The sequence below is a fragment of the Rhinocladiella mackenziei genome (assembly GCF_000835555.1).
Source record: "Rhinocladiella mackenziei CBS 650.93 unplaced genomic scaffold supercont1.2, whole genome shotgun sequence".
Lineage (NCBI taxonomy): Eukaryota > Fungi > Ascomycota > Eurotiomycetes > Chaetothyriales > Herpotrichiellaceae > Rhinocladiella > Rhinocladiella mackenziei.
Window position 1 is genome coordinate 2,664,554 of NW_013550603.1, and position 18,279 is coordinate 2,682,832.

Consider the following 18,279-nt stretch of genomic DNA (forward strand, 5'->3'; position numbering starts at 1 on the left):
TCGGCAATTTCGAGCTTGATCGCCATCTATGCCCACTACGGTCTCTCGTCGATCCTGTCTTTTCCCTACCCTGAAATTCTCTCGATCAGGACCACCGCGGAGCTCCAAACTTCATTTCAGGGACCAAAAAATCGGGCAGCAATTCAGTTCCCCATTGGACGTCGTTCCCTAAAGGTCCATTCTTCACCTGACGACAGCAATATGCGTCAGACGAGAACAAGCGTTACCCTACAGCCTCATTTCCAGACCTCCTGCGACCGCAATTCCAACCTTGATCAACCTGTCCCACAATCATTGGCTAGAAAAATACCGTGCCGGGCGAATAGGCAATTTTGCGTCAATTTCTCGACCTAGCGGTCCAATCCCAAGGTACGGTGGCTTCAAAAATCTTCCAGCAACAAGGACGTCATGCAAAAAATCCTCTATGCAGACTCGACAGGCTGACAACTGTCCCAGATACCCGACACCTGAACAACCCCCGGTCTTATTTTGGGCAGCTGTCCTGTCCAATCCTGCTGCGAACCATTTTTCATCTGTACATTTTTGTAACAACAGCACATCCAAAAATTTAATACTAATTGTCCGGGCTCCTCCAAAATTTTACAACCTATACTTTCTCTTTGTACCAACACTCGATATCCAACCAATATCCGTTCGCTTTATTAAAGAAGGAGGAAGAGTCACTCGCTTGGGTCACACACTCACTTTTGATCTTGCTTTTCTATCCTCATCCAACAACGTCGAAATCCAAAAAGAGTCGATCGAACTCCATTCAACGGCCGGCTGTCTGAATCCTTTTTTTCCCACTCACCAAAAATTCTCCGAAGAGTCCGAACGGATTCCAAAAAGGCACGAGGCTCGGAAGCCCTGTCCAACTTGAATTACAAAAAATTTGTTCTGAGACAGCTGGTTGCAAGCGCCTAATCTGACGCCGGGCGGCTAGAGGTAAATTGCACTTTTGCCATTTTTCGCGTTCCACAAACCACCCTTCAGTCCAGTTCAGTTCAATTCACCACCATCACTTTGTGTTTCCTCCCATTGTTCTATTCCTTCAGTCGATGGACGATCACCAGGGTCTTTTCGACCGGATCGAATCGAATCTCTCCTGCCATTGATGCTGAAGAAATCAATCACCCCCAGCTTTTTACCATAAAAGCGTCCAGAATTGTTTCCAGCGACTCTGGGCGGTTGTTTCCATGTCCCAACGAGGCTCCTGGTGCAGAAAAATGGATACAGTTAACCCCGAATTCTCCGAATCATCACCTCCCACACGAAAACCATGGAAGCGGACATTCATTGAACTGACGTATCTGTCTCGACAGTGGCAGCCGTCGGAGGGCCCTCCCTTATATTCATTTTGGATGGCCTCCTCGGAAGTGGATCAAAAGTTTCTCGGTTATTTTGCAAAAGTGACCACCACAGAGAATAATTATCTGTCGAGGTGAGAGAGCCAATGTCCTGGCCGAGACATGTGATCAGACACTAATTGGTCATGGTGTTGTAGTTTTTTATTCCGTGTCCTGGGCCTCTCAGTCATTCTTGCCGAAAAGCTTCTTCGCGCTCGGAAAGCCAAACGATTGGATCCTGTTCGAGATCCGAGGGCCAGACATCTCATTCACCATATCCTGTGGCTGGCGCGAGAAGGACTTGTGATGGTGGAGCAGTATGTGCTCCCCATGGTAGGAAATTACGTCGAACTTCGTGTTCTGTCTCATAAATTAAAAGCCTCCTTCTATCATATCTTCGTCCTCTTTCACAACGAACCTCCCGTCAACGATCGAATCAACCGGTCGAGATCAGGATCGTTCTCACTTTTCCCGGACCCTTTATCACCCCGACTATCTTCCAAGCCCCCTTCGAGAGAACCTACTCTTCGTTCACCCACTGGCGGTCGCCAGCGTTCACCAGCAATCAGCCTCGGCGGCCCTGTTGGGGGAGGAACTACGACGACACGCACTCCCCCCGGCCTCCCTGTCCCCCCCACCCACCCATATACCAATGGCTCGGCCAATGGCAATGGTACCGCGACCTTCCTCCTCCCCCTCCAAGACTATCGACCTTATGCGACACAAGCGTTCCGAGAAGCCAACGAACTCGCCGAACGCCTTCTGCCTGGTTCACACCCCGTTCGTCTGTCGGTTAAAGTTGAATATGTCGCATACGTCTATGACTGCTTGCACGAGGCTGAACAGTCCCGCCGTATGGCAAGATTGAGCATTCGGCATGTGTATGAAGCGCAAGAGGGCATGGATGATGATTCATTTGAGGATGCAGCAGAGATGGTGGGGATATTGGGAAGAATGATGAAGAGAGGTCTAGGAGGGGGTGGAAGTTCAGGGAGTCAGCAACAGGCCCAGAGCAGGGAGAGGGTCAGTGGCGCTGGTGAAGGGGTTCGACAGGCTGCGCTCCTGCAGCAGCCGACGACGTGGCTGTAGATTTGACTTGAATTAGAACCATGCTGGCCCTGTATTCTACCTCACGATTCTGGCCACAGAATTGAAAATATATAAATTCCCCAAACATTTACATCATTCCTCCGAGCTGACACCCCCTTGCATGAATTTAACAATGGGGTTGTCGTGCAATGGGGTGGGAAATGGCTACCTGGTATCTCATGATTCCATCTCTGCGCACGACATGGATTGGAGTAATTGTTGGAACAGCACGGCCTTCAGGACAAAACCTCCAATTTAATAAACATGATAGTCAGCCCCTTGAGCAGAGTCTTCCATTCATTTTGACGACAAAGACAACACTGATGGAGGAGTCGTTCTCCTCACAACATCAGTGTATCACGCTCACTCTGAAGATGATGCAGATCCAGAAGCCGTTTCGAAATCAGGACGGGGATTATGAAACATCTTAAGTATTCGGTGGAATAGCCCTCTCTCAAGCAGGCCCCGGAAGCAAAGCTGCCTGATCGGAAACCACGAAGAAGCGAGAAGGAGGAAATCGAGACCCGGAGGATCGGGAGTCTTGGAGACGGCAATTTCGTATACAATTGAAGGAGGGACGATGCCGGCTTTGGCAGGTCGAAGAGTATTCCAGGAGAGAAGACTGTGAAAGTCACCGATTAAAGTGAGTGAGGCTCAGGAGCAAGCACAAGAGACTGACGAGAATGTTAGAGATGCCAGAATTCAAAGTCATCGGAGGATAGACGTGTTTGAGCAGGGACGCTGCTCACCAGAGTGAATCAATCCATCCTACCATGCTCTCTCATTTCTTTCGCCGTGCCATAAGGCTGATTTGTTGTCTTGACATGTATTGCATTTGTAAATCCGCAGGGTCAATCTGCTAGGCTCCCGCCGATTGTTCTACAAAACAGTGAAGCACGAGCGGTAATGACAGGACGATGACCAGACATTTGGCCTTGAATGCTGGGCGACCTTGCAAACGTCACTTCGTTGCTCGCCGCCTCAGGCTGCGACTGGGATTCCATTGCTATTTGCCTTTGGGATGCAGTGCCGCCAGCGTTGTGATTGCGACCTCACGCGCCTTCTGGAAATTCAATTATTTAAGTCCGCAAGGCTCCCCCTACTTGACTCTCTCTTGTCTTCCTCTTCTCTCTTACTTACATCAACTCTTCCATCAGTCTCTCCACCTTTCTATCTCCCCTCGACATCTCCGTCTCAATCACTCTCAAGACTTGTTCACCCTCTCTGCGTCAGTCGGGTAGGATACCACTAGCACTCGATCTATATTTCCCCCTTCCGCTCTTAAGATGACTCAATTCTAACACCGAAGCGCATTTTCAATAGTTTGCGCGACTGTGAAATTACCCCTCTCTTCGACAGACGTTCCTTTTCCCTCTCATCCTCCACCCCGATACAATGTCTGACGCAGGTCAACAATCACCCAATGGGGCCGGCGATATACCTGCAACGCCAGCGAATAATGAACACCTCAACATCAAAGTTACAGATGGAAATAATGAAGTGTTTTTCAAAATCAAGCGGAGCACCAAATTGGAGAAACTCATGAAAGCCTTCTGCGAAAGGCAAGGCAAAGACCCACGCACAGCCAGGTTTCTGTTCGAGGGTAGTCGAGTGCAGGCAACAGACACTCCAGAGCAAGTGAGTGGTTCTCTCAGATACACCCCCACCATCATGGTGAACACTTCAGAGCACAATGAATGGGATCGCACAGGCTGACAAGATTGACTCTAGCTCGAAATGGCAGATGGCGATTCCATCGAGGTACATCAAGAACAGATTGGTGGTCGGGCTTAAGAACACGAAGTCAACATTGGGTATGGAGGGCCTGCAGTCACTACATGCGAGCTACAAGAAGTGCTGCAAAAGAGAGATCCCTGGTCCACTGTGGCATTTGTGGTCTCTTGACGGTTTATATTTGCAAGAATGAAAGAGACATGCAAAGCAGGATGGAAAAGAACATGGTTTGACACGGAAAGGTGACCGCGCAGGCGAGAAAACCACTACAGTTGAGAATCATCTGCTTCCTTTTTGCTAACCTTGGCCCCCTGTTACCTGACCTCATGGCAGAAATTCCACAATCGGTCACACTTATGCATCCATGAACGTTCAAAGCAATGCCTCGGTAGATTTGTTTAGTTGATTTCAAAAAGCTTACAAAGTTGAAGGCGCCAAACATCTCAAATTTGAGCCTAAATCATGGGAATACTCTACCATGTTCCCCTCGCTACTCTACCTATTTACAGGTAAGAATAACGAGTATTCAGTCCGAGGTTCCTCAACAAATCGTCGCAGGATGCTGCCATCATTGTGGAATCCATCCGTTCGAGTGCGACCTCCTGGTGCAAACAATCATTGTAAAATATCGCACCCCGCCCACTTTGAACTGCGATAATTGTTATTCCTTCGCTCTACCTCTACGTCGCTGTTTCCAGCTTGCGATGTTTGGATTCCTCGCTCGATGCATAAAGCAAGGGGTAACGACTGTGCTGCTGATCCACAGCTCTCCATTTTCTTTTCTATTCCCTTCCCTTCCGCTCCCCGCTTCCCCTACTCTATGAATTTGTATGAGATCCGTCCCCAGCTCTCAACCATCTAGGGCATCGAGATTCGACCCGAACAGCACAGCTATACTAAAGATTGACTGACATTCACATTCAAGTTTGTAAAACCAAAATGCCCCCATCTTCATCTCCTAGGGCAGAGCAGAGCCCGCCAACGTTTTGTTCAAAGCAATGAGAATGGAACCCGTTTCAGTCGGAGAGGGACGAAGTTTGAGCGTACTGCAAGTGTGCGTATGAATGAGCGTGGTGACATCACGGATGTCAGATAGCAGGTGTATCGCATCGCACCATATCGTGTGGAATAAAGTTTGTAAAAAGGGAAATATTTACTGCTTAATTTCAGCCTTGTACCGATTCCCCCAACCAAGCCTTCCAAATTCCGTTCCTCCGTTCACTTATCTTCCTCGACCTGAATCTGAATCTCTCTCGATTTCATCCACTGCAGGATGCAGAGAAAGAAATATTCAAAGTTCCAAGGGTGAATCCGTGAGAAAGGTTCTTGAATCCGAGACTGGATATGTGGGAGCTCAGAGCGAAGCAAACGAACTAGGCCTTTCACTACGTATGCGTAAGCATGAAGCTGTGACTACTTGGAATTTTGGTTTGCGTTTGGGGGGCACGACTTGAAAGAAACGAGAACAGAGAACCGAAGACAGACGCCATCAACCGGTCGAGCAAGACGCATGAATCGAGAGACTCGATCCCAAAATCCAGGTCCAGCTTGTACAAGCCCAAGATGAGAAATGCTAGAAGGACGGAATTTGAATGTGGGTGCGAAACTTTGCTTGCCTTCACCATAGTTTCTTGAATTCAACTCCTACACTGACCGAGAATGAAAATTCGCCTGGCTTTGGTACGAATTGGCTCTGTGCCTGCCCGTCTTTCCATACATGATTATACTCGGTTTCACTTTGCACAAAGTAAAAGATGTGTTTGTGGCCAAACATCAGCAATCAATAGTCATGTCCAGAGCACACAACATGACCCAAGTCAACTCTTGTACCGATTCTTTCCACATTTACACTTCTTCCTCCAATGGGGCTTCCTCCTCACCATACTCTTCCTCGCCTTCAGAGATGCTGGCATCTTGGTATTGTTGATATTCAGAGACGAGATCGTTCATATTGGACTCGGCCTCGGTGAATTCCATCTCATCCATACCTTCGCCAGTGTACCAATGCAAGAAAGCCTTTCGTCGGAACATGGCAGTGAATTGATCACCAACACGCTTGAAGAGTTCTTGAATGGAGGTAGAGTTGCCGACAAAGGTAGATGACATCTTCAAACCACGTGGCGGGATCGAGCAAAGAGCAGTTTGAACATTGTTGGGAATCCATTCAACGAAGTAGCTGTTGTTTTTGCTCTGGACATTGCGCATCTGATCCTCGACTTCTTTCATGCTGACCTTGCCACGGAAGATTGCAGAGCAAGTCAAGTAACGACCATTTCGGAAATCGGAAGCAGCCATCATGTTCTTGGGATCGAACATCTGTTGGGTCAGTTCTGGGACCGTCACGGCACGGAAAGAATAAGCACCACGGCTGGTAAGTGGAGCGAATCCGACCATGAAGAAGTGCAGCCGAGGGAATGGGACCATGTTGACGGCGAGTTTTCGAAGATCAGAGTTGAGTTGACCGGGGAAGCGCAAGCAAGTGGTGACACCCGACATGACTGCCGAGACAAGGTAGTTCAAGTCCCCGTAGGATGGGTTGGACAGCTTGAGGGTACGTATGCAAATGTCATAGAGAGCCTGCAATGGTTAGCCAGAACAGACATGATGGTGACCAATATCCCATACCTCATTGTCGATGCAGAAGGTCTCATCAGAGTTTTCCACTAATTGGTGGACAGAGAGCGTCGCGTTGTATGGCTCAACAACGGTATCGGAGACTTTAGGAGATGGAACGACGGAAAAGGTTGCCATCATGCGGTCAGGGAACTCTTCACGGATCTTGGAGATCAACAAGGTACCCATGCCAGCGCCGGTGCCACCACCAAGGGAGTGGGTGATCTGGAAGCCTTGAAGGCAATCGCAGCTCTCGGCCTCTCGTCGAACGACATCGAGAACTTGATCGACAAGTTCAGCGCCTTCAGTGTAATGACCTTTGGCCCAGTTGTTTCCTGGATATATGTTATTGTTTGTCCCAGCATGTTTTCCACTTTTATATCTTACCGGCACCACTCTGGCCGAAGACGAAGTTGTCGGGACGGAAGAGTTGACCGAAAGGACCAGCTCGGACAGCATCCATGGTGCCAGGCTCGAGATCGACAAGGACCGCACGGGGAACATATTTGTTTCCGGAAGCCTAGATATGAAGTTAACAGGGGGGAGATGCGAGGTGGTGTTTTGGTGGAGGGATACCTCATTGAAGTAGACATTCAGACGCTCGAGTTGGAGGTCCGAAGTGCCATTGTAGCTGAAAGCGTCAGTTCAAAGGGTGCGGTGGAAGAGGTGAGTCTCCATACACGCCAGAACCATCGAGGCCATGTTCGCCAGAGATGACTTGCCTGTGATCCAGTTAGAGCTGTTGATAGGGGCTCTCTCGCGTCCCAAAAAGAATTGCGCACCAGAAGGCAGCTCCAATTTGGTTGCCCTACCGATCAGTCAGTCAAAATTTCCGAAGAAGACCGAGAATGAGAATACGTACACATTGGCCAGTCTGCAAGTGAACCTGTTGGAGAAGTTATGTCAGTTGTCGAACCTGTCAAAGAGCCGTGATGGTGGGGTCGAGGCAAAGGGGGTAGACAGGGTCAAAAGACGCGTAGCGCAGGCTGCCAAAACTCACAATTTCACGCATGTTGACGGATGAAAGAGGCTTGAGAAGGTAGCTGAATAAATGGGAGGATGATGATTGAAGATCGGAGAGCTACACCAAAGGGAGTCGGAGAGATGTAGAGATGTTGTTGGGTGAGTGATTGTGGGCAAAGTCGAGGGAATGGGGCTCCATCAACAAAAACCGGAAGGTGAACGCCAAGCTTCGTCCGCGATAGCCACTTTGGTTTAAAAAGCGTGAAGGGCGGTGAAGAAAGATGCTATTTCCTTGCACTAGAGCAAATCAGGCTAAAATGCCTCTACTACTTAGGACGGCGTGGGAAACCAAGGCCCGATAAAGGCAACGATTGTATTAACCACCAAGGAACCTATTCTGCCACCCAGGCACAATATTCCTGCAGTTGAAATGCTTTTCTCTACCTGCCGAATCCCATTCTCATAATTCATGCAATCTTGCCAGATGTATAACGCAGGGGTATACGGAGTCCCAAATATCCCCCATCCTACACGTCATTCGAAGGATACTCAACCTTGGTGGTGGGAAGAGTCTCCTCCTTTATCGACCTCATACTCACAAATCGCGACAAGATGGCAGCGGATCCAGCCTTGTCGTTGGTACCTGAAGCACGTGCTCCTCCAAATGGCTGTTGACCGACCACAGCACCTTGTTCAGTATTAACGGTGTATTCTTCGGACAGCATGAAATCATTGACACTCACCTGTGCTCTTGCAGTTGATGTAGTAGTTTCCAGCGGCATTTCTCAAAGCCTCCTCAGCATACCTGATTGCTGCACGATCTGAAGCAAAGACGGCACCAGTCAGACCATATTCAGAAGTACGGTCCACCACCTTGCAGATCTCCTCAAATCCATCGGCTTGGGAATCATCATAAACATAGACGGTCAATATCGGACCGAAGAATTCGGCGTTCATATTTTTGTGAGCAGGGTCCTTGGCGACATAGACGGTGGGATGCACGAAATATCCCCTAGAGCTATCGTATTTCCCACCGGTGATGAGCTCCAGGCCTTTGTCGTCTCGGGCAGCATCGATCACGCCCGAGAGCTTCTTAAAGCTCGTCTCGTGAATGACAGGTCCAATGAAGTTGCCAAATTCTTCGGGAGGGCCCACTTTCAACTTCTCTGTTTCGGTCACAAGTTTGGATTTGAAGGCGGGCCATATCGAGGAAGGTACATACAACCTCGAGCATGCACTGCATTTTTGACCTTGATACTCGAATGCTCCTCGGATGGTTTGCACCACGGCATTATCGATGTCGGCGCTCTTGTGAACGAGATGGAAGTTCTTTCCTCCCGTCTCCCCCACTATTCTGGGGTATCCCTTGTATCTTCCTTCAGCAATACCTTGACCGATTAGACCGTACAGTTTTCTGAAGACAGCGGTGGAGCCGGTATAGTGTAGAGCAGCAAATTGCTTGTGGCTGAGAACAGCCTCAGTCACTTCCTCAGCGTCCCCGGGCACAAATTGGATAACACCCGCCGGGAGGCCGGCTTCCATCAGGATTTGGTGGACCAGATAGTTGGACGCAACAGCAGACGGGCTGGGCTTCCAGATAACCACATTGCCCATCAGAGCGGGAGCGCCTGGCAAGTTTCCCCCAATGGCTGTGAAGTTGAATGGAGAGATCGCGTAGACAAAGCCTTCCAATGGTCGATATTCCACTCTATTCCAGACACCAGGAGAGTTGTATGGTGGCTGCTGAGCATACAGCTCTTCTGCGTATTTGACATTAAACCTCAAGAAGTCGATCAACTCCGCAGCTGCATCAATCTCGGCTTGCCATGCATTTTTGCCTTGTCCCAGCATTGTAGCAGCCATCAGTTCATATCTGTATTTTGTGCTAATCAAATCGGCTGCCTTGAGAAAGACGGCGGCACGGTCGGCGAAGGGAAGGGATTCCCACGCAGGCTTCGCGGCGAGGGCTCCCTCGATAGCTTGGTTGACATCCTTGGCGGAGGCATTCGAATATCGGGCAATGGAGGTTGCGTGGAAGGAAGGATTGTTCTGGGCGAGGATGGAAGAGGTCTTGATGGGTTGGCCAGAGACCACCAGAGGAATATCGAGGGGAGCCTTCTTCTGCAATGCTGCTACTGCAGACGCCAGACCTTCTCTGTCTGGAGAGCCCTTGCCATAGTGTTTATTTGGTTCGTTGGAGATGATGGGAATCTTGAAAGCACCGAAGGTGGACATGGCGGATGGAGAAGAATGAAACCCGCGTACAAACTGAGCGGGGGAAGACGAGGACGAAGAAAGAGAATGTCGAGGTAGAGAGACCAGATTTCTACACGAAATAGACATTTTTACTCGAAGTCACGAACCTACTGACGAAATCAGATTGGAGACCTCCTCACAGAAAACTGCCTACCCCACGTCGCCATTTGGCAGACTTTGTATTCTCTGATCCCGGTGTCCGCAGCGGTGGTGGCTATTCTCGGTTTCTCTCGGGCATGGAGAAGGCCGCCCAGAAGCTTCTTGATGGGGCGTTTCATACTGGCAGGAGAGGCTAACGGGCACGCGGGCTTTTGCGAGGGACAAAAGTTTGGTGATCATTATCAGTAACCAGGGCGTGGTAGCCTTGCAGCTGTCAAAATCATAAGCATGTAAAAAAAAAAATTTTAATCAGCGTAAATGCCATGCAACCATGGTACTTCATCCATCTCCGTAACATCATTAGGTCAGGTTCGACGCACCGCAAAAGGACATCCGGCGGTTCTCTCCTTTCTCAGCTTCTCCTTGGTGGCCTCCATCTCCTTGACACCTTTGCCGACAAATGCAGATGGACCAGCATTCTTGATCTCAAATCCTTCTGGATATGTGCCCTTATCACCGGGACGAGGCACTCCCATAATCACGTTCATGATCGCACTGGGGCCCCATCGATTCCATAGAGTTGGTTTGACATACACTGGCGTGGTGTCCCACTTGACATAATATCGTCGACCGTTCGCATCGGGCTCTTTGGTGAGGAGAGTAATCATCATGAAATGCGCTCTCGGAAGGGCGAGATATCTCAAGTAGAGCCTCCTCAATTCCATAAACCCATTGAAGAAAAAGGTATACGATGCGGGTGTCCTGTCAAACATGATGGCTTCTCTCAAACGATCATCCAGAGGAGCACTGATGACCTTTGTGAGCACGCCTTTCATGAAGTTAGGGTACATACTCTGAAAAAGTTGTCGAGTCTGGACAGCGGTGTCGTAGTTCTTTTGGTTGGGGACCATGTATTGCTTCTCATACTCTTTAGCCCAGGTATCGAGTTCACGATAGAAGTGGAGCCCATCCTTCCACCCGGTGGAGTACGATGGCAATGGTTCAAAAGAGATCTCCATGCCATCGCCCATGGCTTTGTGAAAGACTCCCATGGCACAAATTTCTAGATCTGTGAGTGGCCTCCATTCGTACTTGTTGATCCACTCCACTGGCTGATTTAGAAACAAAGAGAGCGTGTAAAGCATGTCGTTATTGCTGATCTGCCCTTGCTTGATGTAGTGACCATGCAAGTAGTTCAGCCTCGCATAGGCTTCGAAGCATTTCTCACTTTCAGGCTCAGCGGAATACATATCAGTCAAAAGCACCCCCGTATCTGCGTATCTCTTGGGGACATTCTTGGCCGTGGACAATTGAGTGGTCTTGACAAGCAATTTGCTGATGGTAGGAATTCCATAAGTCCGGAAGAGGGCAAATTGGAGACCCTTTTCGAACAACGCTGGAAATTCGAGGTCGCTCAGTGCTTGGACGATATCATGGGCCTCCTTGACTGTCATGCCTTCGTAGGATGGGTGTTCAGGTGTACCGTACTTGTATTTGGCTTGCAGACTCTTGAGTCGCCGAAAGCGAAGAACCGAGCATAGGAAAGGATAAGCGACGATGGCAGGTAGAAGGTAGTATGACCAGAGCCATGATAGACCAGAAAGTTGTTGCGAAGAAGCTGAAGCAAGCTTGGAGAAGGACTGTGTAGAGAGGTTCGCCATGCTGGATGATGTTCCCGGCGAAGACAACGATGACAAGGCGGTTCAAAGTGGGAGGGACAGTTGCCCTGAGTATACCCACGTGCTCTCTCCGGCGCGCGTGTGCTAGAAAGAATCAAGAAACAAACAAAGATGGGAAAATCAGCAATGTATGTATGACAGGCAAAGATGACCCGTGGAAGGACAGTGGATGAAGGGAGTGCAACTAGGAGTGACAAAAGTCAGCATTTCCTGATGGCCGAGCGTATGAAACCTTTTGATCTCTAGGTCGTTTTCTCACGTCCCAAGCCTCGGTCGCATCCTTCTTCGATTTGGGAGACCCTGTTGGATCCATGAGGCTGGCTAGCTGCCGGCATTATTTATCGGAACGAGGTTGGCCTAAAGTCAATTAGGCAGCTTCCTGCCTTGGTATTCCTACAGCCTGCAATCCGACTGTCAAATGCCTAGGCACAGAAGTCAAAACGTTTGGCTTGTCAAAACTGGAATGGGAATACCAGTGAATGAGCTCGAATGGAACCCATCGCATATGAGTTGGCTATTCCCAGGCCTTAGAAACAACAGATCACGATCTACCTAGAAGCAGATGCTCAGTCATCTCCCAAGCGATAGGGACTGAGACAGCGTATCGACGTCGACACCAATATCTGACTGCATGCGACCTTGCTCAGGAACTGCAAGAGCAAAACACTTTGAATGAAAACCATATTCGCATATCGACCGTTTCCTCTGTCCCCCGTTTCTGAAATCTTTACAAACCCACCCCGCCGCAAATTCAGAAACCAAAGTACTCCAGTTCGGGTGAAGCAAGCGATGCCATGGGGCGGTAGTGTATGGGGAAGGATATGCTTATTTTACTTTGGTATAGGTATTACCCCTCGACCATTCGTATCTTGCAGCTTTCTTGTACACGGATCCATAACATACAAATGTACATCTGATAGATAATGCATAACTTGCACAACTCATTTCTCTATCAACTCTTATGCAAAGTGTCATGCCTAATCTCGTCCCATATCCATGGTCCCTATATTCGTGGGAAGTTGTCATCAAGTCTACTTCCTCTTTGCGGTACCGTTGGCTAAAGCAATGGCTCGGGCGGCCGCCTCTTCAAAAGAATCTATCGTCATCATTGCGTCAGCAAATGTTCTGATTTGTCCATTTCCCGTCTCTTACCAAAAGCATCAAGTTTGAGGCCGCTCTCTTGGATCAGCTTCTGACCCTCGGCCTCACGTGTACCCCTAATCCTAACCACCGCAGGAACTTTGAGGTCCAAGTCTTTGAAGGCTAGTAAAATGCCGTTGGCGATCATATCTCCCAGAGTCAGTCCACCAAAGATATTAACAAAGATGCACTTGACTCGAGGATCAGATGCCACAATTCTGAAACCAGCTTTGATCGTCTCAGATGTTGCTTTGCCTCCCGTGTCCATGAAGTTTGCTGGATGACCGCCGCGAGCAACCAAGGCGTCCACCGTATTCATCGCCAGCCCAGCTCCATTTACGATTGTTCCGAGGGTGCCTTTGCCGGTCAGCTTCACATATGTCATGCCCTCCTTCTCGGCCTCGACGTCTTCGCGGACCTCGTTGTGAAGGTCTCTCAACGCATGAACATCGGCTTGTCGACCGGAACTTCGGAAAGCGGCATCATCGAATCCAAATTTGGCTCCTTGTACTTGTAGACCTCCGTTGCGGTCAATGGCGATTTTCGTCTGAAGCACAAATGCCTCTTTGGACATGAAGATGTCTACTAGCTCGGCAATAAGTTTACCCAGCCCGTGTTGACCCTTTCCAGAAATGCCCAAATGTGTCCGTACCTTCTCCAGCATCTCATTGGACGTCGCATCATCTGTTCCATAGGCAAAGGGAAATTTCCTCGAGTATTGAAACGCTCGGGAAGGGTCCGTAGTAGGTGATGCAATGATACAAGGTTGTCGCGCTTCTCGATCAATGGAAATAGCAACGAACTTTTCCTCCTCTATCGTCGGGATGTCCACGGTGGGAATACTCCGCTCCTTGAGCATATCGAATGCCTGCGATTGCTTGATGTAGAGGGTCCGGCGCTGCTCGAAAGTCGTTCTCTTTGCAACATGGGCCCGAGGCCGTTGTCGCATTGTATGGTATCCTCTCTTCTGTGAGACGTCAGGACCGGAAACATGCCGGCCCCCCGCCCGGGATCCCTCGCCTAGTAAAATCTTCATGCCCTCTCCCAGTTTTTCGGGATGGTCAACCACAGTGACTCCAGCATCTTCCAAAACCTTGATCTTTTGTGCGGCATTAGCCTCTCCCGGCGCAGCCCACGCTCCGGCGTGGCCCATGACGCGGCCAGGAGGAGCTTCGACACCGCCAATGACCGACATGAACGGCTTGGGGCTTGTTGTTCGCCGATTGTAGTCTTTGATCCAGTCAGCCGCTCTCAATTCGGCGCTGCCGCCAATCTCGCCAATCATGATGATGCCTTCAGTGTTTTCGTCTTCGACCAGGACCTGGAAGGCTTCGACAAAATTGGTACCAGCAAGGACATCACCCCCTATACTGATAGCATAGGTTTGACCGAGCCCAGCACGGGTTGTGGACGCTACAGCCTCGTAGCTCAATGTCCCCGATTTGGCGACAATTCCGATTTTGCCTTCTGTGAAGAAGGGTAGAGGCTGAAATCCCAATCGACAACGGCCGTGAGTGTTAATAATGCCAGGACAATTGGCGCCCACCAATCTTGTTTTCGACTGGGTTCGTAGCATCTCATGGATTCTTAAAAGGTCGTGAATGGGAATATGTTCTGCGACGGCGACAATGAGTGGGATCTCGTTTTCAATTGCCTCTTCCATTGCAGTAACGGTGTCATTGCCCGGAACGTAAATGGCACTGGCGTCTGGCTTGAGCTGCTGCACGGCGGCTCTGACTGTGGGTAAGACAGGCAACCCCAGATGCTCACCTTCCACTCCAGGTTTGACTCCTCCAACAATGTTGGTGCCGTACTCCAGGGACTCTTTGGCGTTCATGGTAGCTTGGCGTCCAGTAAGTCCTTGGTAAAGTACACGAGTATGCCTGCCTATCTTGAGATTCTGGATTGTGTCGGCATAGGACCTCCGCCGAGCGGAAGTCGAGAAGAATACAGCTACATTTCCACACGTACCATGCTTCTGTAAAGCGGCTTGTGAGGCTGTCTGAGCCCTGAAAACTCCCGGTAAAATGATTCTCGCCATTACTAGTATGTGGCAGAGTATAAATTGGGGAGACAAGGGTCGCAACACGAGACAAAAGCGAAAAGTGAGAATGACGAACTCGGGGGAGATTCTAGGACTCAAGACATGAGAGCGAGAGTATATGATATGGGATGAGGGGAAACATATACAAAGACAAGGTTTCGAGTAAGAGGAGTATGATGGGTGTTCGGCACGATAACTGATGGGAGAAGAAAAGTGGGCAGAAAGTTCCCGAGGTCGGAGACGTCGATGTTGAGAAGTTGATCCACTTCTCGAGATGCACTAGCTACAGCATCACCCTTCATCGCTCTCGTTTTCCGAGACGCTAACGAATTTTCGAGATGGGTGGAGGTCATGGTGCGAGCCCGGAGATTAGAGGTGTGACTGCTCGGAAGATGTCGGCCGGAGTAAGGATTTGAGGAGCCCGCTGTGCTATTGATTGACGGAGAAGTTTCATGTCGGTGATGAATCCAAGGGTTGAGATCGACCTGACGATGATGATTTGAGGAAGGTAGTGGTTACTGAAGGATGCGAGATGTAGAGGAGTAGGGGAGGAGTCTCGCATTGACAGGCTGTGGGAAAAAAAAAGGGGGGGAGATGTGGGGTTGGAGGCCCCCTAGAACTTCAGACCAAAAGTGTTCTCACGCAGTTTGTCTGGTAGAGCAAACTCGGCGAACTCGCCCGCAAGCGATCGTCTTCTTGAACACGACGGGCGCGTACAGCACCGCCTTAGGGATCGCGGAAATGGATGCTAGGAGAACTATGTCTACTGCTTTAATCGCGATATCTGACCCAGAGCTCAGTGCGATGCCCGTGTCTGCATGATTTAGGCTGGGTACATCGTCGACACTGTGGCCCGTACGGTCACGATGTATGATTCCGACCGGAATTCCTTGACGATGCGCAACTTCTGGTCTGGCGTGGTTCGGGAGAAGACGGTTTCGGTGTGTGAGGTTGTCAGAGCTTCCCACTGGTGTGGGAGGAGTGAAATGAGGTCCCGACCTGTGTGGACCTATCATCCAAGAGTACATGTACTGAGATTGAATATCCACTTGCAATATCTCGGTAAGACATACCCGCGAGACTTCAAGTGTCCCTGTTCGAATAGCATGAATTGCGCTGACAACCGGTGCCGCTGATCTGAGCATCACATCTCACCCATATGCGGAGATGATGGCGATTCGCCAAAAGTCGCAGATCGATCTGTGTATGCTTGGAGAGATCATTCCATGCTCGTTGATAAGTGTCTCCAGGCAAATTTATCGATATCCGATAGAAATGTTGGGGAGCTGAAAAGGAGTACCGCCACACCCAGCAAACCTAGCTGCTAATCAGAAATTGTCCATCTATGAATGGTTTGCCTTGATATTCCAAATAAGTATAGAAATATCAACTTCACCCAAGCCGGTCAAATTCTTCTCAAGATACGATAAATCAGCCAACAACATTCGAGAGTCACACGCGTGGGCCGCCATTGGACGAACACTCTTATTGACCGAGGACATTGTAAGAAGTGCATACCAGCGCCGAGCGCTGGAAGGTATAGTAGAGGATGATGAGAAGTTCGAGCGTGCAATGCAACGAGGCCGTAAGTGGTATATAAGCCTAGCTGTTTAACTTCCACTGACGGCGTTGCGGGTATAAGGCGCGGAATATCCTTGGGATGAAGCAGTTAAGCGAAGCCGTTTAAAGGCATCCCCGGCCATGGGGCTCAGGTCCATCATCTTCCGGCCTGAGCTTGATGTCCACCGAGACTAGTCGGGCTTCGGATCCATCCGCTGGAATTCGAAGAGCGAGCGAACTTAGCCATATGGCTAGTCCTGTTTCGCAGGTTCTGTCTTCTAATAGCGTCTTGCGTGAAGCTACCCACCTTGCAGAATCCCTCTCCTCGAAAGTTCTAGCACTTGGAGCCGGCGATTGTTGGAACCAGAATTAGTGCTCACAAAAGAGGCGACATAGGAGCAAGACAACGGCGTGTCTTGGCACTGCGAGGCCCTTGCCAACGCATCGACGCGATTTACCGTCCTTAACTAGCTCAGCGCATCAACTTCTATTGCCTCGTCGATGGGACAGAACCCAACACACGCAGGGTCGTATAACTTGCGACCATCAATTTCGTGCCACGATGATGAGCTCAACGCAGGACACGCAGGACACAGGAGCTATCCGTCCCGATGATGCGACAGACCTCGATTCGGCGTTGGGCAACGATGACCAGTCTGTTCTGACGGAGACGTTGAGGTCGAGTTTACTGGAGAGCGTGAGGGAGCACGGCCGAGGGTATCACAGGTACAGCTCCACGGCTGGGCCGCAATATCCCCTGCCCGAGGATGAAGTGGAGCAGGCCAGGCTGGATCTCCAGCATGAAATGATCAACCGGACTTTTGCAGGAAAGCTGTACTTATCACCCATCCAGAAAGAGATCCACGAGGTATTGGACCTGGGAACTGGAACGGGCATCTGGGCAATCGAGATGGCCGACGCGAATCCCCAAGCGAGAGTTCTTGGGATAGACTTGAGCCCGATTCAACCATTATACGTTCCGCCGAACCTTAAATTTGAAATCGACGACTTCAACAAGGACTGGACCTACGCGCAAAAGTTCGATTTCATTCATGCTCGGGCGCTAGTGGGCTCAAGTAACGACTTTCCCCGTCTGATCAAGCAAGCGTACGACGGCTTGACGCCCGATGGCTATCTGGAGATGACGGATGTGCAAATGCCATTTTTGTCGGATGATGGTACCATGGAGGGGACTGCTTTGGAGACCTGGAGCAACAGACAGGTTGAAGCGTGTGGTAAACTTGGCATTGATACCAGGGCACCTTCGAAGTATAAGCAGATGATGATCGATGCCGGATTTGAAGATGTGCAAGAACACAAGTTCAAATGGCCGGTTGGCACTTGGCCGAAGGACAAGTTCTTCAAAGACTTGGGAAAACTGTGCATGATCAACTTCCTCACCGGTCTGGAGGGCTTTACACTGCGACGTCTGTCCTCGCTGGCCTTGCGTTATTCGTAGTGGGATATACTGACATATGCTACAGTTTGGACGGGGGTGCTCGGGATGACTCTCGGAGGAGTGCAAGTTTTTCTCGTGGATGTGAGAAAAGACGTTCAGAGCCATAGGATTCACTCATACTGGCCAGTGTAAGACTTCGTTCGCTCGTTGGGATAGTCTGCGCTGACATGTTTAACAGGTATTCGGTGTATGGACGGAAACCCAACAAACCGCCTGCAATTTAGAGCTGAAGGCTCGTGTAAATTCTTTAGTTATTCTCGACTGTTCAGTCAGACAATTCATGACCCCCCCACGAAC

At 49.8% G+C, this 18,279-nt stretch overlaps 7 protein-coding genes across 7 annotated transcripts; 3 read left to right on the top strand and 4 right to left on the bottom strand.

Moving 5' to 3' along the window:
* Positions 1–1,226: 1,226 nt before the first annotated feature.
* On the top strand, positions 1,227–2,435 carry Z518_02748 (uncharacterized protein; the record flags this gene model as incomplete). The annotated part of the gene is made up of 2 exons (XM_013419775.1): positions 1,227–1,441; positions 1,505–2,435. 2 exons carry the CDS (start codon positions 1,227–1,229, stop codon positions 2,433–2,435), a joined length of 1,146 nt encoding a protein of 381 aa, XP_013275229.1.
* Positions 2,436–3,830: 1,395 nt separating this feature from the next.
* Positions 3,831–4,229, top strand: Z518_02749 (uncharacterized protein; the record flags this gene model as incomplete). Its single annotated transcript, XM_013419776.1, has 2 exons — positions 3,831–4,073; positions 4,167–4,229. The coding sequence occupies 2 exons, from the start codon at positions 3,831–3,833 to the stop codon at positions 4,227–4,229; spliced, it is 306 nt and encodes a 101-aa protein (XP_013275230.1).
* Positions 4,230–6,014: 1,785 nt separating this feature from the next.
* Z518_02750 (tubulin beta chain) lies at positions 6,015–7,794 on the bottom strand (the record flags this gene model as incomplete). Its single annotated transcript, XM_013419777.1, has 8 exons — positions 6,015–6,746; positions 6,795–7,117; positions 7,170–7,302; positions 7,359–7,413; positions 7,463–7,504; positions 7,565–7,590; positions 7,645–7,668; positions 7,783–7,794. The coding sequence occupies 8 exons, from the start codon at positions 7,792–7,794 to the stop codon at positions 6,015–6,017; spliced, it is 1,347 nt and encodes a 448-aa protein (XP_013275231.1).
* A 478-nt stretch (positions 7,795–8,272) lies between these two features.
* Z518_02751 (1-pyrroline-5-carboxylate dehydrogenase) lies at positions 8,273–9,980 on the bottom strand (the record flags this gene model as incomplete). Its single annotated transcript, XM_013419778.1, has 2 exons — positions 8,273–8,433; positions 8,489–9,980. The coding sequence occupies 2 exons, from the start codon at positions 9,978–9,980 to the stop codon at positions 8,273–8,275; spliced, it is 1,653 nt and encodes a 550-aa protein (XP_013275232.1).
* Positions 9,981–10,465: 485 nt separating this feature from the next.
* On the bottom strand, positions 10,466–11,761 carry Z518_02752 (uncharacterized protein; the record flags this gene model as incomplete). The annotated part of the gene is made up of 1 exon (XM_013419779.1): positions 10,466–11,761. One exon carries the CDS (start codon positions 11,759–11,761, stop codon positions 10,466–10,468), a length of 1,296 nt encoding a protein of 431 aa, XP_013275233.1.
* A 1,049-nt stretch (positions 11,762–12,810) lies between these two features.
* Z518_02753 (uncharacterized protein) lies at positions 12,811–14,960 on the bottom strand (the record flags this gene model as incomplete). Its single annotated transcript, XM_013419780.1, has 2 exons — positions 12,811–12,875; positions 12,932–14,960. 2 exons carry the CDS (start codon positions 14,958–14,960, stop codon positions 12,811–12,813), a joined length of 2,094 nt encoding a protein of 697 aa, XP_013275234.1.
* A 2,125-nt stretch (positions 14,961–17,085) lies between these two features.
* Z518_02754 (uncharacterized protein) lies at positions 17,086–18,206 on the top strand (the record flags this gene model as incomplete). Its single annotated transcript, XM_013419781.1, has 3 exons — positions 17,086–17,950; positions 18,008–18,110; positions 18,161–18,206. 3 exons carry the CDS (start codon positions 17,086–17,088, stop codon positions 18,204–18,206), a joined length of 1,014 nt encoding a protein of 337 aa, XP_013275235.1.
* Between the last annotated feature and the right edge of the window lie 73 nt (positions 18,207–18,279).